The following is a 23781-nucleotide window of genomic DNA, read 5'->3' as shown; positions in this document are numbered from 1 at the left end:
AGTTTATGACTAAGCAGGGAGGAGTGTTGTATATTTAATATTTCAGTAATGTTTGAGTAATGTAAGTATGCTGTTGATTAAGCATTCCTTATTTGTTCATGTAATTTATTATGGATTAAATGTAAAAATACTTGAATTGCGTAATGACGTTACCACATAATATGTGCGTGCCTAAAGAAAAAACTTAAAGTAAAAGCTTTTTAAGTTAAGCCTGCACTTCAGACTCTCTGTCTTTTCCTTTTAATTTAGTTTTATGTTTTGGAGTGACAAACCATAACAGAAAGCACAAAAATCACGTTAGCCCTGGTGGTACATAACGTATCAGCTGATGCAGCATTAGGGTCAGGGTTAAATACATAGAACTGAGGTGTTTTATGAAGATGATGCGTCAGGCAGAACAGCTTCAAAGTTTGAGTGGCCTACTACTGCTTCCTATTCAATTTATCTTACCTTCAGACTTCCATGTTAAACAATAAAAAAAACAAACTATCATGGGCCCAAGTATCGAGAGTGTGTTTTCATACCTGTCATTTGTGGCAAACTGACTTGATGGCCTTTTACACTTGATGGCCATCACTCGTCACACTTATTAGGTGAATGAGAGCCTTCAATATGGACTTGAACACAGTCTGTAATATCACAAAGAGACAGCACTAGTGTTACATACAGTCTCAAAGATGATTTTATTCAGTTTCAATTTTCAATGCATCTTCTTCAAGTACATGCAGAGAAACTGATGCTTCTTTCTTGGGAAGATAAAATGCAGGATATAGTGGTTCTGTGAATGAAGATTCAAATTGATGTATCAAGATCATGGTGTCTGCCACTCCATAAAAAGACAGAATCCTGTTTTGATAGTCCAGGTATACTCCGATCCGGCTAAACTTCTCAACCTTCCCTGGCACTTCCACATCGCCATGCCAAACCAAGAATTCCTTGCCCGTCCACTGTATGCACCAGGAAAAATCATTCCCTGTGATACAGCCATTGCTCTCAGCTCCTTTTCTGTCAATGCTTTTGTAAGTCATGCCAACATAAGTCCCTTCTGCATGGATCTCCACTTCCCAGTAGCATCGGACCATGTAAAAACTCTCTGTGCACAACACCTGCCGCCAGTGTTCAAACCTCTCTGGGTGATCGGGGTAGGGGTGAAGCCACGGGCAAGTGTTGGAAACTTTGCGGTTCTTGTTTACCAAGCGAAGATACCTGTGAGCTGTATTTGGGTCAAACACTAGCGTTGCAGCGTCTGGAAATTAAAACAGATCAAAAATTAACACAAGGAGGAAGAAATCACTTTTTCCCTTAAGTTAGTTCTACATTTTTGCAAAGTTACATTTTTTGCACTTCTCCACATTAAAGTAAGGAAATTAAATACTTTAGTCATCATCCCCTGATACGGTGATATTTTAGTTACATTACTACACTGAGTGGTTAAGGCATTGGACTAGCGACCTGAAGGTTGTGAGTTCGAGCCCCAGCCGAGGAAACATGTTGTGTCCTTGAGCAAGGCACTTAATCACATATTGCCCTGCAACGACACTGGTGCCAAGCTGCATGGGTCCTAATATTTCCCTTGGACAACATCGGTGTTGTGGAGAGGGGAGACTTGCAGCATGGGCAACTGCTGGTCTTCCATACAACCTTTCCCAGGCCTGCACCCTGAAGAGTGAAGACTTTCCAGGCGCAGATCCATGGTCTCGCAAGACTAACGGATGCCTTTACTTTACTACATTAAGTAATAAATCTAGAGATTTAAGTTCAATTCCCATCTTCCCAGGCTTTTATTTTTCATTTCAAGGGAACTGGGTGTTACTGGTAAACCCAGCATTTCTTGCCCGTCCCCAAATGCCCCTTGGAAAATGCTGGGGAGCCATCTTCATGAACCACTATAGTCATGTTGGCTCAGGTGCTCCAAAATTTTAGAACCACTGATGATGGAGAGTGGCAACACAGTCTGTTTCCAAGTCAGAATGGTATGCAGTTGGAAAGGAATCTGTGGGTGGTGGACTTCCCTTCCAACTGCTGCTTTTGTCCCGTGTGGTACAGAATGCGGGTTTGGGAGATGCTGTCCAAATAAAATAGTTGAATCTCTCCAGTACGTGTTGTGATGGTGCGTGCTGCCTGTCCTTTGTTGGTGGAGAGAATGAATGTTTACATAGGTTAATGTACAGGATACCGATTAAGCAGGCTGTTTGCCCTGAATGGCGTTAACTTTCTTGCCTGTTGATCAGCAACTGGGGGAGTATTTCCTCATGGTCCTTACAGATGGTGGAAAAACTTAGGTGTATAAGGACGTCAAATGTTAATCTGTGCCTATAACCAAAACATTTATGCGATCAGTTGTGCCCCCTATTCTATAACCCAACCCCCCCCCACCACCAAAATGTTGATGGTGAGGTACTTGGAGATGTTACTGTCTGAGACAGAGAGGCATCAGTGCACGAAGAAAGTATGCAATCCAACAGCAAGTGATCGTCTCAGTCGCTTTTCTCGTGATCGTGTTGGACATTAATGGTGTGGAACGCAAGTCCAATTCATTGGTTTATTAGCCAACGGCAGGGGAGCTGCAGAGTCTTGGTCGTAACAGGGACTAGGCTTCAAGCCGTGATACTGCCTGTTTGCAGACGCCCAGGCGGAGTCAGGCATTCCTCCGGAGGGCTGGAGGTGGTGGAGTGCAGTGTCCATACGGGAGTCAGTGTTGCCCCCAGTGTTCACTTAGCAGAAAACAAACTGTATTGTGTTCGACTGTAGACTACTGCAACATTCACGGACTCAGGGATTAGGGCCACTTTCTTCCGTGGCTACACTTTACCGTTATCCAATATGTGCTATATATGCCTTGTACTGTTGTACTATGTATGATTTGGTACTGTGTTTTGCGTCTTGGCTCCACTGCCAGAAAGAGAAAAAGAAATGCCTTTGGTTGCAATACAATTAAATTCAGGTCCGAGAATTGTTAATATATTCCAAATTAGAATTCAAAATTTTGCCTACGTTTGACAACACTGAGCTTGCTGCCTGATAAATCTGGTCGACTAATAACCTCACTCACTAAGAATAGGAAGGAAATAGCATCCCAATTTCCTGCATCATAAAGAAAGCTTGTTAGATTCTTCCAAACTTGGCTGACAGTACAAAAGAGAAATACATGAATGATGTGGACATACACAGCCTGTTTGATTCTATCCAAGCACAGAAATATGGCATTTGGTTTTAAAATAATAAATCTCAGGGGAGATGACAGCTAAATTTGCCAATATGAAACAGACCTCTAGGAAAATCAACAGATGATATATTAATGCTAAGAAAAAGGGAAGAGAATAACATACAATCTCCTTCAGTCGTTGCTATACTTCTCTTATACATATTACACAGATCCTTAAATCTCCCTATTTGTAGATCAATACTAATTAGTAACTGATGTTCAAATAATACCGTCTCCTTTATCATGATTGCAAAATAATTTTACACATCGGAATTAATTAGTTTACACTCAGATTGTGATGAATAACCATTCACCTGGTGTCAGGCTGCAAAATGACTCATCTAGATGAGTAAATTGATATATCTTTGGAGTGCTCCAGTGGGAAACAATATGGATTAAAGGAATGAACTGCTGAAATTCATATTATTGCAATGTTCATGCACCCTCAGTAGCACGATAAGCATTTCTTTTTTTTTGTAATTGATTTTTTATTGAATTTCATCATCAAATAATTAAGCAAGTATGTATATAGGAGGAAGAATTATTCTTGGGCCATGAACACCAGACACATGTGTGTCAATGTTATTTACTTTTTGCTCATTTTAACACCACCAAAGGCAATGGAACATGACCTCTATATGAGATACAACCAGTGATTAAAATTCTCACACATATTTAGCAACAGTTACCAAAAATAATCTTAACCAATTTCAAAATCCTGTTTTCTCAGATTCATTGATCTAATCAACCTAAGCGCCAAAGTGCAGAGCCAAGAAAATTTCCCCATTTCCTAGCAAACTCATATCGCCCATTTCTAAAAAGGTAATTTCTGAAGTAAGTACATGTTCGGCACTGCATTGTGGGCCGAAGGGTTTGTATTGTGTTGTATATTTTCTATGTTTCTATGTTTCTTTGACGTCACCTCTCCTGCTAACAAACATTATAAATCACACTGTTATTAGTACACCTTAAAGGAAAGCACTAATTTCAAAGAGCTGCTGCATTTTGGAGAATTCACTCAATGAGCAGTATTGTTATGCAAATTTAAGCAGTTAAACTGTAATTGAGCTAAACACATTCGTGTAAGTAATCATTGGCATGAAAAGCACAAAGCATCAAAAATAATCTAAGATGAATGTATCAATAATGGACTGATACTTTCAAAGTGTTTAATTCTGGTTTATCCTAAAGATTAAGAGACAAAGATTCAGAACAAAAGAATCAGAATGTTTAAAGAACTCAGAAGTCAAGTAGTTTCTGTGGAGGCAAAATGCGTAGGTTGATGAAGAGAAAAGGAAAGCAAGTTACTACATACCTGTATGAGGAGCAGGCTGGATAGAGGCAGATAGGTGACAGGCAGATTGGGAGGGGATAAGGAACAGTGAGGGAGGGAGTTAAGCAGAGAGGGAGAAAGGACCAGTGAACAAAGGGAAGAAGACTCAGTGGACAGGTAAGTGGATGTGGGGGGAGAGCACAGAGGGCATAGATTACCTGAAATTGTAAAGTTCAATATTCACAGTTGAAATATTATTCTTCCAGTTTGCATTTGGCTTTTCCATAACAATATGCAGACAGGTGGGATTGGGAGTGTGAAGGAGAGTTAAAATGAAATCCAACCAGAAGCTCAAGATAGCCACTACTGACTGACTGGTGGGAAGATGTAACTAGTGGTGGGATCATATTGAAACTAGTGAAAAATGGAGAAGGATTTTGGATTTGGTGGCAGATTGGGTGAAAGGTGAGAACCAAGAACTTTTGAATGTCCTTTGCAAGGAATTTTCCACACAGCCAACTAAAAACCAGATGTAGCTATGGTCATTGTGAGTGTCCATTGGTGCTTTTTTGATCTGCAGAAAGTGGGAGGATCATAAGAGAATTTTTGAGGGTAAAGACAATTTCTTCCAGGTAGATGAAAATATTAATGAAGGGGAACTGGTTGCTTTTGTTCAAGAAAGAAACAGAGGACCCTAAGACTTTCCTGATGTGGGATGGAGGTGTACACAGATTGGTTAAGATGGTTCATTTGGGACTAGGGAATTGCTAGTTAATTGAAATGGTGGAGAGCATGAAATGGTGGTGAAATGGTGGATGTCTGAGGTGTGGGGAAAGACTGGATAAGGGGAGACAGAATAGAGTCCAGGTATGAAGAGGTAAGCTCAGGAGGACAAAAGCAGGCAAAAATAATGAAACTAGAAGGGAAGTCTTAAGTTAGAAATAGAATCGGGCAGCACAATGTTGGGACAATAAGAGGTTGGAGGCTGCGAAGAAGAGGAGGTGTTGTATATAATGAGATTTGTAATAGCCCAGGAGGTGATGGCCTGAAATTCATTAGTGGGGGTCAAGGTCCAGAGGAATGTATGAGGAGGTGTCATCACCTACCAGCCTATGTCCCACACTTCTCCCACACCTGACTCCAATTGTCTATCATCCTCTCCCCATATCACCCAACAACTTCTATCCCATCATTTCCATCCCTAATAATGATATATACTGACTATCAATTCTCTTCCCTCCCAGTGCTGATCCAGGGTTTTACTGTTGACTTACACCCTTTGTTTCCACAAATACTGCCTGCCCCATTATGTTCTTCCAGCATTCTGGCATTTTGTTCCAGATTCCAGCATCTTTGTTTACAATGATATCCCCTCCAATCAGCATTATGTTGTAAGCAACTTTTAAAACAAAAAGAGCCAACTATTTAGTGCAAAAGCAAAGTCAAGTTTAAGGTTCTTACATTTCAGAAATTCATTTCTTGTTTTTGGTTGTTTTTTCATAAGGCAGCGCTTTGAACCACGAATCACAGCAACTGTTGTTTTGAATCCCAGTTTATCTAAAAGGACAAAATAAAATAACCAGATGGAACTTTCATGATTATTTTAAATTTCCCAATTAGATCTTCAACCCCACTGTTTGACTTTATAATTTTGCCATTATATGAAAGCACTGCTGGTCCTAAAGCACGGCCAATGGAGAGAACGAAGCATTCAGACACAAAACCAGGAGGGTAAAGGGAATGAAAATTGATCTTAGTAGATATTAATTCCTACTAAGCAAAAGTCTTTGATGACAGCTGACAAATGCACACATCACCAACAACTTGATCCAAAGTTTCACATCTCAATATCTGTATGCGTGCCCCAGTGTTTCACATATATCTGTACTTTCATAAGATATAATATAGTCTGAGAAATTAATTTACATGGTGATTATTTTTCATTGTGCTATATGAACAAAAATTGATTTGAACTAAATGATATACAGTATGTGATTATTTTTCAGTTATATCATTCCATATGGAAAATTCAACAAGTATGGGCATCAGTCCCCTTTCAGCTCAATGCAATTTCTATGTCATTTCTGACATCACAGAACATAGTACATAGAACAGTATAGTACAGTACAGTCCTTTTGGCCCACCATGTTGTGACAACATTCTAACCAACTCCAAGATCAATCTAATGCTTCCCTCCTATGCCGCCCTCCATTTTTCATTCATCCACGCCTATCTATGTGTACCTTAAATGTCCCTAAAGTATCTGCCTCTTCAACCATCCCTGGTGGTGCATCCACCACTCTCAATTTTTAAAATAAAATTACCTCTGACAACCCCCCTATACTTTTCTTCAATCACACAATTATGCCCTCTCATAGTAGTTGTTTCCACCTTGGGAAAAAGATGCTGGATCACCACTCTATCAATGCTTCTTATCATCTTATACACTCTATAAGTCACTTCTCAACCTCCTTCACTCCTAAGAGAAAATTCCTAGCTTGCTCAACCTTTACCGATGTGACATGCTCTCTAATACACACAACCTCCTGGTAAATCTCCTCAGCACCCTCTCTAAAGTTTCCACATCCTTCCTAAGCTGAGGCAATCAGACTCCAAATGTGGTCTACCAAGAGTTTTATAGAGCTATAATATTATCTTGTGGTTCTAGATCTCAATCCTCCAACTACTGAAGGCCAACATACATACACCTTCTTAACCACACTATCAACTTGCGCGGCAACTTTGAAGAATCTATGAACATGAACCCCAAGTTCCTTCTGTTCCTCCACACTACTGAGAATCCTGCCATTAACCCTGTAATCTGCCTTCAAGTTCGACCATCTAAAGTGAATCACTTAACACTTTTCCGGATTGAACTCCATCTGCCACTTCTTAACTCACTCTGCGTCCTATCAATGTCCCATTGTAACCTACAACAACTTTCTACACCAACCACACCACCATAAACATTTGTGTCATCTGCACCTTTCTCTTCCTCATCCAGGTCATTTATAAAAATCGAAAAGAGCAGGGGTCCAAGAGCAGATCCCTTTGGAACACTACTAGTCACTGACTCCAGGCAGAAAATGCTCCATCTATTGCCACCCTCTGGCTTCTGTGGACAAAACAATTCTGAATCCATAAAGCCAAGTTTGCCTAGATTCCATGCTTCCTGACTTTCTGTAGGAGCATCCCATATGGAAACTTGTTGAATGGCTGACTAAAATCCATATACACCACATCAATTTGGTTTGTCTCTTCCTTGAAGAATTCAGTCAGGCTTTTGAGGCACAATGTGACCATCGCAAAGTCATGCTGAGTAATTTTAACGAACCTGTGCTTTCCCCAAATGCTCCTTAAGGCTGTCTTGAAGAATCCTCACCATTAGTTTGAACACCACTGACATAAGACTCATTGGTCTATAATTCCCAGGATTATCCCTATTATCTTTCTTGAAAAGGGAATGATATTTGTCATCTTCCAATCTTTTGGTGCTGGTAGGTGATGACACCTCCTCATACATTCCTCTGGACCTTGAGGATGCCACTGAGGATGCAAAGATCTTCTCCAAAGTCACAGCAATCTCTTCCCTCGCTTTCCATAGTAACCTGAGGTATATCCCATCTGGCCCCAGCGATTTATCTGTCCTAATGTTTATAAAAAGTTCCAGTACATCTTCTTTTTTAACATCAACATGTTCCAGTATATTAGCCTGTTCTACGCTGTCCTCACTTTTGTCAAAATCCCTCACACTTATGAATACTGAGGCAAGGTATTCATTAAGAACCTTGCCAACCTTCTCTGACAACAAGCACAAGTTTCTTTTTTTTAATCTTTGCTCACTCCTGTCATCCTCCTGTTATTCTCATATGTGTAGAATTCCTCATTAATCATTTTTGCCAAGGCCTTCTTATGCCCCCTTTTTGATCTCCTAATTCCCTTCTTATGGTCCTTCCTGGCTACATTATAACTCTTCAAAGCCCTCTCTGATCCTTGTTTCCTAAACTGTAAGTATGCTTCTTAGTTCCTCTTGATGAGATGTTCCATATCTCTTGTCAATCACAGTTTCTTCAGCCCGCCACCCTTTCCTTGTCTTAATGGGAAAAACCTATTTCTAACCCCATGCAGATGCTCCCTAAACAAACTCCAGATTTCCGTTGTGCACTTCCCTGAGAACATCTATTCCCAACATCAATCCCCTTGCAATTTTTCAATCCATGGATGCTCTCCCTGATCTGCAATGATTCTGCTAGCCCAATCCCAACAGGATAAGCTGTAACGGTATCCCAACCATAGCCTCAATAAGAATACCAAGTGGGTTATTTTTGGTCAAGTGCTGCACCAAATAACTTGCTAGAAGTCCTTAGAGGGTATTGCTGTTCTAACATAATTTGACTGCACCCTTTGGGTTACACTGGAAATAAAAAATAACGGTCTGAAATGATTCTAGACAGCAATATATCATTAAAGAAAGCTTTATAAACATGAAAATCCTGTAAGAATTTACAAAACAAATTGCACAAAAAAGATCAACTTGAAAATTGGGCACACCCTGTGGCAATGCTATTTTTCTATGAGTCCCAATAGACAATGGCTATTGATTCCTTGCTTGTGCAAAGGAAGAAGGCCTGCTTGTCCTCAACAACCTATGCCCAGGGCATACCCAGCATTACCCTATCTGAGAAATTCCCTCTCTCCTAATCATCCCTTCACACCTAGCCTCTCTCTGTATCTTAAAACAAACCACAGCAACACACACAAAATGCTGGAGGAACTCAGCAGGCCTGGCAGCATCATTGGAAAAAAATACAATCAATGCTTTGGGCCAAAACCCTTTGGCAGGATTGCAGGATTTTGGGCTGAAACCAGTCCTGCTGAAGGGTTTTGGCCCAAAACGTCAACTGTACTTATTTCCATTGATGCTGCCCGGCCTGCTGAATTCCTCCAGCATTTTGTGTGTGCTGCTCAGAATTCCAGCATCTGCAGATTTTCTCTTGGTTGTAGTTAAAACAAATCTATTTTTTTCTTGTTCCCAATTCTTATGAGGGGTCTCAGAGGTTGAATAGTTCCCCGGTACAATAAGGTAGACTCTTGATCTCACAATCTACAGTACTTCATTACGATCTTGTATCTTATTGTCTACCTTTGTAGCTGTTAAATTTTATTCTGCATTCTATTTTTGCTTTGTACTACCTCAATGCACATAATAATGAGTTGATCTGTAGGAAAAATATGCAAGACAAGCATTTCACTGTACCTCAGTAGATCTAACAATAACAAAGTAATTACAAGTCCAATTCCAATTCTGTTTCTCTTTCCATAGATGCTGCCTGACCTGTTAAATGTTTCTGGCAATTTTTGTTTTTATTTCAAGAGGAAGAACCAGATTTAGATAGGAAAGAGTGAAGGCTTTTATGGTTGGCAAGTAATCTCCCACATACATTAAAGGGACAAGTGGGGTACAGGACTTTGGTGGAGGGATGGGCTGCCAATCGATAGCTTTAGCTATAACTGTAAGACAAGAAGCCAAAGGATCAAGAGTCGAACGCTTCAGCCCAATGATGTAAGGTAAAGTCTAAACCTGAGATGCCCAGATCCCGCAATTTCCAGCCCATTGCTATTGAAAGTAGTTATTTATCTAGTTTTTTTTTATATAGGCATCCATTAGTCTCTTGAGACCATGGATTGCGCCTTGGAAGGTTTCCAGGGCGCAGGCCTGGGCAAGGTTGAATGCAAGACTGGCAGTTGCGCATGCTGCAGGTCTCCCCTCTCCACGCCACCGATGTTGTCCAAGGGAAGGGCACTAGGGCTGATACAGCTTGGCACCGGTGTCGTCGCAGAGCAATGTGTGGTTAAGTGCCTTGCTCAAGGACACAACACACTGCCTCAGCTGAAGCTCGAACTAGCGACCACGTCAACACTACTTATCACTATTTATCTACTTATGACATAAATTTCATTCAGCGCTTCTTGGCGGGGGGAGAGTGGGAAAGAGAATAGTTTGCACACTGAGTAGCACCAAGCAAGCATAATATTACATGTAGGCAAAAGCAAAAGAAATAATGACTGACCTTCTCTTGCAAATTCCTTTAGTTTCTCTTTGTAGGAAGTCTGTAGCAACTCCAAGATAGTCTCTGTTGATTCCGAAACAGCCGCACTAATTCCAGCAAGTTTGTCTATCAGCCCAATGTATACACTGGGCAGCTTATCATCTGGCATATTTTTCTTCCATTCACAAAATTCCTAAAATGAGTCATTTCCACAGAACACTGAAAAATCTTAAATATGCTAAATGCAATAAGTATACAGAGAATTGTGTGATAAAGTTCAGCTGGTTACTTTAAGGATTTTGATGTGCTTGGACTGGAAGAAACCTTGCATTTTTATCTGCATCTCCATGGATTTCATCAATTAGGAAGAGAGCTGTTGTATCTGTCTGTCTCTTACCACAGAAACCTGAAAGGTGACAAGATTCCCTGCTAACTTATAAAAAAGTTTTCCACAAATACTTAGCTATCACTGCAATATTGGTTTCTCCATTATCAACAATAATTTGTCTGATGTCATCTTCAGTAGATATGCAGCGTTCAGCCAATGTGATCTCATCAAACAGACTGAGCTGCTGATCAAACTCGCTCCAATAGCGAAATACTCGAAGAAAATACTCTAATTTTTTATTTATGTTACCAAAGGTGACATAAAATTTAGGCCAAACGCATGAGTATCAGTTACAAGGTGAACCAATCTTACAATAAATAAAATTCTCTTTCTAAGGTATTTTTGAATCATGGGCCTGAAACTTGTGTTAGGATGACACAGCACTGGATAGAACCCAGTTTCATGTAAGGCCGTGAACGAGTTAGTTCAACAAGCAGGTAGTCTGCTGCATGAGCACATTCTCCCACTATTGTGGTCGCCAACAGCTGATTTAGAACAGATTTGGTAGCTGAGTGATGATATTGGATACAATGATATTCCTTGGTGAGATAGGCATACAAGGCAGGAACCATTGTGGTCAGAATACCCCACAAAAAGGGGTAGGAGTTGTCTTTAAGAAGGAAAGCAGCATGATCATCCATAAAAATCCTATAGTGTCTTTCTCTCTTTGAGTTCCTGAGAGCAACTCTGTTGAGAGAAGTTCTGTAAATCACTCTGCTGCTGGCCTTAGTATTTTAAACATAGCCAATTTCCCAGCCTGAGGCCCATGCCTTTCACTAAGCATATATCTGTTCTAGAGTATCGTAGCAACAACATCAACCTTGCATTGGATACGCATGGACGTGGAGGGGTCTTGGGCCAGAAGGTATGGCCTTGGAATTTAGGGACATCCCAACAAAGATGATGAGGGTTCATTTCATTAGCCAGAGGTTGGGGAGTCTGTGGAATTCAGTGCCACAGATGGCTGTGGAGGCCAAGTCATTGGGTATATTTAAAGAAGAGTTTGGTTGGTTCTTGATTAGAAAGGGTGTCAAAGGTTAGGGGGAGACGGCAAGAGAATGGGGTTGAGAGGGATGATAAGTCAACTGTGATGAAATGGTGGAGAGCATTTCATCCTGGTTGATTTACTTTCCCCCCCCGATCCCATTATCTGATTCGATGAGCTAATTCTGCTCCTATGTCTTATATCGGGGTGGCCAACCTTTTACATTCCATGCATCAATCTTTTCACTCACGAGTTCAGATGCGCCATACAACTCTTGTACCCCCATTCAATTCTTGTAAACATATGTTAATATAGAACTCATGCATGAAAAAAATCGCATCTGAACTCGTGCGTGAAAAAATCGCATCTGAACTCGTGCGTGAAAAAATCACATCTGAACTCGTGCGTGGAAAAAACTGACATATGGAATGTAAAAGGTTGGCCACCCCACTGCTTAACAAAAAACAGCATTTGCAGAAGTTGTTATAAGTTTTACTGTGTAATAGAAGCAAATCTTTGCAGTTCTGCAAACAATACAATTGTGCTGTATTTAATAATAAATAGTTTTTTATGTAGAACAATAAATTAAGATTATTACTTCATAAAAAATCAAAAAAACGCATTTCAGCACAGGAACAAGCCTTTTGGTTCAAAATATTGGTAGTGTTTAAGCAAATATATTTTATTTTTAATTGAGATGGAGAATTAACTTCATATTTCTATTCCGTCTTTCTTAATAACTGACTCAACTTTAACCACTGATGACGACAATAGGCTAATTTTTTTCTGGTATCTCAAAGCAGGAAGAATTACCAACAAGTATCAGAGTGTAATAAGTGTCAGACATAATTGCCATTGTGAATCCCAGACCACAAATCTGGCCTCCCTCACCTGTAAAAACTGCACTGTGTTCCTCTGCTTCATCAGTGCTTCAACCTGATCCTTTGTCCTTTGCAGCTCAGCACACTTCTGTTCCAAGTGAATGCGAATTCCATCTGCCTGCTTCAGTGAAGCACACTGCTCGTTCTCCAAAAATTTGAGCACCTCTTTCCGTGCATTTTGAACAGCTTCCATGAGGTCACTGAACTGTCTTTCAATGTTGGGTTTCACCTCTGACACTGAATTCTAGAACAGATAATACATTTAAACAAATAAAAAGATCAAAGCATTAAAATCAAGTATTGTTGACTTTTCTCATAGAATATGCCTATTCTGCACCAGAACATGTGATTTGAAAGATGGGTGCCTATTGCAAATGAACAGGCTAAAATAGACCTTAAAAAAAGTTCTGCCTGTGACATGATAAGGAAAAATACCCTGCACACACTATAAATCCAAAACAAAATCTAATATTGGTGGAAACTCTCAGCAGAGGAGCTGAAACATGAATTTATCTGTCCTCTATGCAGATGCTTGTGGACCAGTGATTTTATGTCACAATTAGCAGGCATTTGTTCTGATGACATTGATTGTGGTACATTGTTCACTGTAATTCGCTACAGAGTGGGAGGTTTTCTATGAGACAGGAGTGAAATTGGTTATTATCAAAACGTGAAACAGCAGTATCATCACATTAGTGTCATAAGCAGCACTCACAAGAGCATCAGGATAGAGATTGACAGAGGACATGGGCCTTGTCCTTTGATAGGATGATAGTGTTACATGTGGCTGTAATGTTCCTAGATCAGAAAGGACAGAGTGGGACTGTACATGATGGAGAAACAAACTGAGTTCCCATTCCGAACTTCTGCTTAAAGCTTTCTGCTTGGAAGTGTATATGGGTGAATATGGAGCATGAAGGGAATCAGGCTTGGCACTGTCACTATGCAGTATTGTTCTTCTTAGGTTGAAGAATAGGGGTCAACTTGCATGAGTGCCATTCTACCACAGCAGATAACTGCACCTTTAGGAAAGGACTTCAGAAAAAGCCCAGAAGGAAAGGTGTAGATATTAATTCCGGTATCTGGTAATATGGTTAAGTCATTCCCAGCATTTAATGTTGGGATGGTTCTCGCTCCCTGTGAAATGAAAGTTTCACCACAAATGTTAATCTATTATGTGCTGATGGTTAATGTCAAATGCAGATGGTGTGAGTTATGAGATAGGAGAAAGTTTCTTGACTTACTACAATGGAGGTGGAATTATTCTGGAGTTTCTCAATTGCATTCTTTGCAACATTAATTTTCTTGTCAATTTTAAGTTTCGTTTCCCGGAGTTCATTCTGGAATAACAATATGAGAAATAAGAAGTTATAATATGGGGCAAAGGACACAGAAGACAAGGGGCATCTTAATGGGAATTTATAGCACCTAATCATATCAAATTTTTGACTAATCTGTGATTGAATTATCATATTTGGTAGGTTTTCCTACTCCACTCTTTAGACATGGCCAGCATGTAATGTCAGGGACAAAGCTCCCAAAGCATTTGGCTTCAAAGAGTGGATTTTGTCTAAGTACTATATTGAATGAAGTAGCATAATATGGGGAGCAAGGACGTGGCAGACCAATTGAATAATTACTTTGGTTCTGTCTTCACTAAGGAGGACATAAATAATCTTCCAGAAATAGTAGGGGACAGAGGGTCCGGTGAGGTGGAGGAACTGAGCGAAATACATGTTAGTAGGGAAGTGGTGCTAGGTAAATTGAAGGGATTATAGGCAGATAAATCCCCAGGGCCAGATGGTCTGCATCCCAGAGTGCTTAAGGAAGTAGCCCAAGAAATAGTGGATGCATTAGTGATAATTTTTCAAAACTCGTTAGATTCTGGACTAGTTCCTGAGGATTGGAGGGTGGCTAATGTAACCCCACTTTTTAAAAAAGGAGGGAGAGAGAAACCGGGGAATTATAGACCGGTTAGACTAACGTCGGTGGTGGGGAAACTGCTGGAGTCAGTTATCAAAGATGTGATAACAGCACATTTGGAAAGCGGTGAAATCATCGGACAAAGTCAGCATGGATTTGTGAAAGGAAAATCATGTCAGACGAATCTCATAGAATTTTTTTGAGGATGGAACTAGTAGAGTGGATAGGGGAGAACCAGTGGATGTGGTATATTTGGATTTTCAAAAGGCTTTTGACAAGGTCCCACACAGGAGATTAGTGTGCAAACTTAAAGCACACGGTATTGGGGGTAAGGTATTGATGTGGATAGAGAATTAGTTAGCAGACAGGAAGCAAAGAGTGGGAATAAACGGGACCTTTTCAGAATGGCAGGCAGTGACTAGTGGGGTACCGCAAGGCTCAGTGCAGGGACCCCAGTTGTTTACAATATATATTAATGACTTGGATGAGGGAGTTAAATGCAGCATCTTCAAGTTTGCGGATGACACGAAGCTGGGCGGCAGTGTTAGCTGTGAGGAGGATGCTAAGAGGATGCAGGGTGACTTGGATAGGTTGGGTGAGTGGACAAATTCATGGCAGATGCAATTTAATGTGGATAAATGTGAAGTTATCCACTTTGGTGGCAAAAATAGGAAAACAGATTATTATTTGAATGGTGGCCGATTAGGAAAAGGGGAGGTGCAACGAGACCTGGGTGTCATTATACACCAATCATTAAAAGTGGACATGCAGGTACAGCAGGCGGTGAAAAAGGCGAATGGTATGCTAGTATTTATAGCAAGAGGATTCGAGTACAGGAGCAGGGAGGTACTACTGTAGTTGTACAAGGCCTTGGTGAGACCACACCTGGAGTACTGTGTGCAGTTTTGGTCCCCTAATCTGAGGAAAGACATCCTTGCCATAGAGGGAGTACAAGGAAGGTTCACCAGATTGATTCCTGGGATGGCAGGACTTTCATATGAAGAAAGACTGGATGAACTGGGCTTGTACTCGTTGGAATTTAGAAGATTGAGGGGGGATCTGATTGAAACGTATAAAATCCTAAAGGGATTGGACAGGCTAGTTGCAGGAAGATTGTTCCCGATGTTGGGGAAGTCCAGAACGAGGGGTCACAGTTTGAGGATAAAGGCGAAGCCTTTTAGCACTGAGATTAGGAAAAACTTCTTCACACAAAGAGTGGTGAATCTGTGGAATTCTCTGCCACAGGAAACAGTTGAGGCCAGTTCATTGGCTATATTTAAGAGTGAGTTAGATATGGCCCTTGTGGCTAGGGGGATCAGAGGGTATGGAGGGAAGGCTGGTGCAGGGTTCTGAGTTGGATGATCAGCCATGATCATAATAAATGGCAGTGCAGGCTCGAAGGGCCGAATGGCCTACTCCTGAACCTATTTTCTGTGTTTCTATGTTTCTATCTGTGGTTAGTATTACAAGGAAGTCAGCAGTTAAGCTATATATCAATAGTTAATCTGTCCCATGTTACACAGCAGCAAGCCAACAAATACCTGCCTAATTGTATGTTGTTATGACAAAGATTCTAGAACCAGTATGGCTGACTACAGATTTCAAAATGCCTTTTTCTCAAGATATATGAAACAGGTTAAGAATTATGGACACCCCATGTACTTTGCAGACCATGTAAGTTTATGTATCTATCTTCCTACCTGAGATTTTGGAAGAATGAGTTTTGAATCCAAATCAGTGCAAGATGGTGATTACTCTATAATCCAGCTAAAGTCATGGTGAGTGGGAGAAAGTGAGCAGGAAATAATAATCTTCAAAGTGTCTGAGCAGGAAATGGAGGTGATGAACAAATGAAGAATACTATTATTGGTTAGAGTAAGTCATTTGCATCATTGGGGAGTGATATAAGCTCTGAACCAATGGAGAGAGTAGAATGCGATTGAAGTGTGAATCAATAGGTAGAGAGAGGGCCAAGAGTCCTGGACCAATAGGAAAAGGGTGAGTCAAAGGAGAAGTGGTCAGACCATAGTTTGAACATCTAAACCAATTGAAAAGAGGTAAAGTGGGCAAATGGAAAAGTAGTTGGTTATGGATACACAGTCATAAGGCCAAACCACAACACAGCCACATCGAGATAAGGCAATGTATTTTTGGCTCTTTTGAAAGGGAGATTTGCAGACCTGGTCTGAGAAATGCCATAAAAATGAGAATCCATTTAAATTGCCTCATCTAAACAGGGTTACACTAATACTGTAATGTACCAGGGGAATGACTTGCTATCTACTGGAACAGGGATTGTGAAAACACTTATCTGCCTATTACAAAGATTTTTCTCAGAAAACAAAGATATAATTTAATTATTGAAAATGGACTTAAATTTTTTCGCTGTCCTATGGAGTTAATAATCATGAGTTTTCACGAAGATGCCTCCTGTCTTGGTTCTACACATCTGGATAATCTACTAGATAAACCCAAGATCTTTATATTTCCTTGTCTGCATACTGTAATTAAATACAAAATAACAACAGAAAATGCTGTAAACACTTGGCATATTCCATTTCCATAGATGCTGCCTGGCCTGAAATTATTTTTTAAATTTCAGATTTCCAGCATCTACAGCTTTTTTTCATCTTCTACCTTACTGCAATTGGATACTAAACTCTTCAGTTCAGAGAGACATTCCAATCATTATATGAAGCAGTTCTCCGTCCCAAAAGGATTAGCAGTGTGTTTGAAATCTCCCAATGATTTATATTTCCTTTTTGTCAATACCAACATCTGCTTTAGGTAGTTTGAGATTTTGAAGGTTTAGAGCTTAAGACCATAAGATATATGAGCAGAATTAGGCCATTCAGCCCATCAAGTCTTCTCCAATATTCCATCATGGCTGATTTATTATTCCCTCAATTCCATTCTCCTGCCTTCCCCACGTAACTTTTGACACCCTGTTCAATCAAGAATCTATCAACCTCCACTTTAAGTATACTCAGTGACTTGGTCTCCACATGCAATGCCCTCTAGTCCTAGACTCACCCACTATAAAAACATCCTCTCCACATCCACTCTATTTAGGCAAGATCCCCCCCCCCCTTCTTCTGAACTCCAGTGAGTACAGCCTCAGAACCATCAAATACTCCTCATATGTTAACCTCTTTATTCCCAGAATCATGCTTGTGAACCTCCTCTGGACCCTCTTCAATGCCAGCACAGATTTTCTGAGATAAGGGGCCCAAAACTGCTCACAATACACCAAATGTCATTTGACCAATGCCTTATAAAGCCTCAGCATTACATCATTGCTTGTATATTCTAGTCCTCTCAAAATGATTGCTAACATTGTATTTGCCTACCCTACCACTGTCTTAACTTCAGACATCCCACCCTGCAAAAACCCATTTCAGGGAGGTAGCACCATCAATTTGCAGGAGACTTCCGGGAGAGGTGGGATGTCTGCAATAGAATAACTCCTTAGCAGCTGGCCAGCTAGTTTAAATAACGTTAGCTATGCTAATGAACGAACGACACCTGTTAGACTCACCTCAATGTGTCTTTTACAGTCTTAACCCACCATGGGCAATAGAAAAGTCACTGTTGCAAACAGTGCAGCGAGCAACAGTGTCATTATTTTGACCTCTATTAGGCAGAGGTACACTTTAGTGTAGTCTGGGGTGACGTACGTTTTATATTTTTTTTGGAACACTCTGCCATGGCGCGCTCTCGCTCGCGCTCTCTCTCTCGTGGTCGCTCGTGTGCTCTCAAGCGCTCTCGCTTGCTTTTGCTCTCGCTGGCGCTCTGTCTCGCTCGCTTGCTTGCTCTCGCTCTCTCTCACGCACGCGCTCTCTCTTGTTTTCTCTTGCTCGCTCTCAAAAAAATTGATTTCCGTGATATTGTATATAATTTGTGGGCATCAGGGAGCCACTATTAATATGCAGGAGACTCCCGGAACTTCCGGGAGAGGTGGGATGGCTGTAACTTGCAAGTTAACCTTTAGGGAATCCAACACAAAGACTCCCAGGTCCCTTTGCACCTTTGGTATTTGAATTTTCTCCCCATTTAGAAAATACTCTACTCCATTGTTCCCTCTACCAAAGTGCTTGACTATACAGTTCCCTGCACTATATTCCATCTGCCAATATTGTGCAAGGAAGTTTAGCATTAATTTAGCCAAAATTCACTCGGTGTTTTCTGAAGACAATTCATTTGGCAAAGTGTCAAGAAGAATTCCAATATATATGATTTTTCTTAAGCATTTTAAGTTCTTGTCAGCAAAATGTGGGACTTCGTAAAATATCTATTCAGAAGGTTAAACCTATTTATGTTTCAAACATGTTGCTTCTAAGGCAGAAGGAAAGTAGTTCATATTTCAAGTCCAGGCCCTTATTCAAAACAAGAAGAAACAAATCCTCCCATTGCCTTAGGTCAGGTGTTCCTTAGCCCTCAGAAAACTTGCTTTAATCAGCCCTCTTTCATTACTGTAGGAGATCCCAAACTGTTTTATGGCTGACAATATGGGTCACTGTTGTAATGTTGGAGTCTCAATCATTATTTGCATAAAAGAAGTGCACGTAAAGAATAGTAAGAAAATGATAAATTATTTTTAAGGGGATTTGTGATGATTATTGGCCAAGATAGCAGAGGAACTGTCCCTGCATTCCTTTTAAGTAGTGCTTTTAGATCTTTTGCCTCCACTTAGTTTAGCAGCCAAACTGAAAACAAAATGGAGAAGGGAGGATTTTGGAATTAACTGATTTAGATCTCCTCCAAAAAATGTATTCAGCATAAACTTGTCAGATGTACATTCCATGTGTACTAAGTCATGCCCAAACAAATACCATTAAAAAGGAAGTATTTACAAAGAATAAGAAATGAAACCTCCGGCTCTGAATTATCATCCCAGAAACCATTAGTAAAGGAAACAGCACATTTCACTGTGATCATATTGATCATTTAAATTATGGTTTGATTTTGATTCAGTTTGGATCTAGATTTCAAGTTAAATTCTTAATTGAAATTCCTTTTTATCCAAAACTACAACAGGAACCTTTTGATAAGTTCGTATTGAAGTTTAAATTAAACAGAGTGTGTGTAAAAAGGCTCACTGTTAATTGATTAAATTCTTGTGAATGAGCTCATTTTCTGGGTTTTCAGGTTTTCAGAAAACTGAAGCAGATCAATTTGCTCATTCTCCCTGTCCTCTCTGCCCTTCAAGAGTTTCTCACACTGACCTCTTTTTCCGTCTTTGCCCTTGCAACAGGAATTATTTCATGATTTACATGTTTGTCCAGTGTGCATTCCTTACAGACGCAGCTCTGATCATTTTTACAGAAGAACTCCAAATACTGGTCATGCAGACAGCATTTTCCCTGTTCGATGTCTTTCATGGGGTTGATCAGCTTGTGATTCTTGAAGGCAGTGTTTTCAAGGTGAGGTCTCAGATGAGCTTCGCAGTATGAAACCATGCAGGTCAGACAAGACTTTGCAGCTTTTAATTTCTTGTCAATGCAGGAATCACAGAGAACTTCATCAGGATCAGTGAGAGGATTGTCTCCTTGCTCGTCTTTGATTGCGTTCTCACTTTCCAACTCAGCGTTCGTTTTCACCTCAGCTTCCTCCTGCGGTTTACAAGCTAACTCTTGTTGACAATCCTCACCTCGTCGTAGCTCGGCCTGCTTCTCCTCGCACCCTGACTGACATTTTTGTTTCTCCTCAGTTCCTTGTCCAGCTTTGCACTCAGGCTCCTGTGACTCTGCGATGTCCTTTTTCCATTTTTCCACCAGGCCATTTAAAGTCGCGTTCTTCTGTAGAGGTAGATCCGGGTCGAAGGTTTCTCTACATTGCGGGCAGCTGTGAATATGGATCATTTCCCAGAAATGCTCAAGACAGTCTTTACAAAAGTTATGTCCACAAGATGTAGTCACCGGAGATCTGAACAAATCCAAGCAGATAGAGCAAGTGAGCTGCTGTTCGATTGTTGAGGAAGCAGGACCAGCCATTGAAAAGCAGTTTATGGGTACCGTCAGCTGTGAGTGAAACCCGACAAAAGTGAGCCACACCTGGAATATGCAAGAAGCAGAATGTCAGGACACAGTTAACTCTTTCCATTCTGGTGACTTCTTTATAAATGCAGAAAATAGCTCCAATTGAATGCCTGAAATCATGGGGAATGAAGCGTAAAAATAATAGGCACGTACAAAATAAAACTTAGGCCCCCTGTCCTTTAGTACTCAGCACCCGAAGTAAGAGTTACATTTCTCTGACAGATTAACAGAAATAAATTAATTATTTTGTTCTGTTTCCTGAATGCATTCACATTTAGGGTTGTAAATTAAAGTAATGTTTCAAATTCAAAGCTATGATGAATACTGTGGTAACCTCACTACTCTGAAGTTGGAATCTATCACTGTGCAGATAAAGAAATGGACGCGTTATCGAGAAGGTTGTAGACCCATCTTTCTCCTTTTCACTTTTTTGTTTGGCCCCACTTGGCTTTTCTTATTAATACTGACATTTAAATGGTGACCTGATAGCTAGTTCTCCCTCTTCCTCTCTCTCTCCACACACTATATCTACACTTCGTACTAAATTGCATTGTTAGAGTTGTAACACATTAAAATCATTTATTTTGAATTATAACTGTAAATTTCCAGACTCTGCTCACAAAAGAGTGCTGTGCTTGATTGGAAAGGAGACTGAAGATTCAAACTGATATGATGTTTATTGTTTGAGCATCAAACAATCCACAGCTTTTAAAAATGCAAACACGAGGAAATCTGCAAATGCTGGAAATTCAAGCAACAGACACAAAATGCTGGTGAACGCAGCAGGCCAGGCAGCATCTATAGGAAGAGGTACAGTCGACCTTTCGGACCGAGACCCTTCGTCAGGACTAACTGAATGGAGAGCTAGTAAGAGATTTGAAAGTGGGAGGGGATGGGGAGATCTGAAATGATAGGAGAAGACAGGAGGGGGAGGGATGGAGCCAAGAGCTGGACAGTTGATTGGCAAAAGGGATACCAGGTTGGACAATGGAGAGGATCATGGGACGGGAGGGCTAGGGAGACAGAAGGGGGGAGGGGAGCACCAGAGGAAGATATAGTGAGAGGGGCAGAGGGAGAAAAAAGAGAGAGAAAGAAAGAGGGGGAATAAATAAACAAACAAACAAACAAATAAATAAATAGATAGATATGTAGATAGATAGGTAGGTAGATAGATAGATAAATAGATAGATAAATAAGGGATGGGGTATGAAGGGGAGGAGGGGCATTAATGGAAATTAGAGAAGTCAATGTTCATGCCATCAGGTTGGAGGCTACCCAGACGGAATATAAGGTGTTGTTCCTCCAACCTGAGTGTGGCTTCATCTTTACAGTAGAGGAGGCCATGGATAGACATATCAGAATGGGAATGGGACGTGGAATTAAAATGTGTGGCCAGTGGGAGATCCTGCTTTCGCTGACGGACAGAGCGTAAGTGTTCAGCGAAATGGTCCCCTAGTCTACGTTGGGTCTTGCCAATATATAGAAGGCCGCACCAGGAGCACCGGACGCAGTATATCACCCCAGCCGACTCGCAGGTGAAGTGTCACCTCACCTGGAAGGACTGTTTGGGGCCCTGAATAAAACACTTTTTTTCACTCATTCTATTAATGTAGGGGTTAAGCTTCATATGGTAACATTATCACCAATAATTTTGACTGAAGGCTCATGTTTTCAAGGTAGCCAATGCTGAGATATGAGGTATTCTGCAGGGAAACCTGTGACAACTCCCTCATGCCTGGATTGTTCTCTCCACGGAGGACAAAGTCGCATCGACACTCAAGCTTCATGCCATAGATTCTTTCCAAGTGGCTGCAGAAGATCCCTCAATTTGATTCTCACTGTTCAATCAGAAACATCACCCAGGCTCCGTATTCACAGAAAAATTAATTAACTGACATTAATTTCAGTGAGGAACAGGTAGCTTTTTGGCACTAAGGTTTTCTAGACTCAAGAAAGATTACAGCATAAAAGCAAATCACTCAGCCTATCAACTTGATACTGGCTCTATGATGCACCTAGTCCCACTCTAATGCATTTTACCTATCACTCTGCAAATTTTTTTATCTACATCCCTTTTGAATTCTACATGAGAATCAGCCTCCTCTTGCACCTCTCACAGTGGGCCCCAGACCCTTACCACAGGCAGTGTCAAAAAAAGTGCTCCCTCATGTTATCTTTAATTCCTTTTTTTTAATGATTTATTTATTTAGAGATAAAGCATGGTGCCAGGCCCTGCTGGCCCAACAATCCCACGCTACCCCATTACACCATGTGACCAATTAACCTATTAACCCATCTGTCCGTCTTTTGGAACGTGAAAGGAAGCTAGAGGACCTGGCGGAATCCTTCACAGTTACAAGGAGAAGTAGAAGCTCCTTACAGACAGTGGTCGGAGTTGAACCCAGTGGTGCACCATCAATAACTCCAAAAGACTGGAAGTAGAGTAAACACTGAAAGGCTTTTATTAGCAGTAAAATGTGACCTCCACCATGCTGAGTAGCTGCCCCTGGACTGAGAGGAGGAGCAATGGCGCAATCGCCTTTATTCAGGGTCTGTGGGAGGAGCCACAGGAGCAGTCAGCAGAGGGGCGTGTCCAGACAGGTAACCCAGATACAACATATATATAGTTTACCACACCCAGGTCCCTGGCACACTACAGGGTGGTGTTATCCACCATGCTTCCACACCACCCCTTTTCCTAATTAATCTGTCCTATTTTCTTGATTTCTCTGCCAATACAGAGTTTCCCTCCCTCAACTCTGCCTTTCTCATCATGATCACAAATACATCCATCAAATTTCCTCACTTGTTCTGCTACAAGCTGAACAACCTCAGCTTCTCCAGAGTCTATCCGCACAACTCTATTCTCTCATCCCGGGATTAATTTTAGCAGCTACTCATATCAACACCTCCCTGCGGCCTTTTTAATTAAACAGTCTCTAAGCTTTTACATCTTTTCTTGACACAATATAGTTGATTTGAACTGTATTTTATAAGTGTTCACTACGAGTTCTAAACACAAGTGATTCTACAGATGC

General features: G+C 40.8%; 1 protein-coding gene across 1 annotated transcript; it reads right to left on the bottom strand.

Annotated features, from left to right (window-relative positions):
• Positions 1 to 676: 676 nt before the first annotated feature.
• On the bottom strand, positions 677 to 20744 carry LOC134336494 (tripartite motif-containing protein 16-like protein). Its single transcript, XM_063030767.1, has 6 exons — positions 19931 to 20744; positions 14027 to 14122; positions 12793 to 13026; positions 10550 to 10721; positions 5940 to 6035; positions 677 to 1246 (listed from the first exon to the last, which is right to left on the bottom strand). The coding sequence occupies exons 1-6, from the start codon at positions 20696 to 20698 to the stop codon at positions 684 to 686; spliced, it is 1929 nt and encodes a 642-aa protein (XP_062886837.1). The 5' UTR covers positions 20699 to 20744; the 3' UTR covers positions 677 to 683.
• Between the last annotated feature and the right edge of the window lie 3037 nt (positions 20745 to 23781).

Source organism: Mobula hypostoma, chromosome 22 (assembly GCF_963921235.1).
Source record: "Mobula hypostoma chromosome 22, sMobHyp1.1, whole genome shotgun sequence".
Classification (NCBI taxonomy): domain Eukaryota; kingdom Metazoa; phylum Chordata; class Chondrichthyes; order Myliobatiformes; family Myliobatidae; genus Mobula; species Mobula hypostoma.
This window is presented reverse-complemented; position numbering and strand designations above follow the sequence as displayed.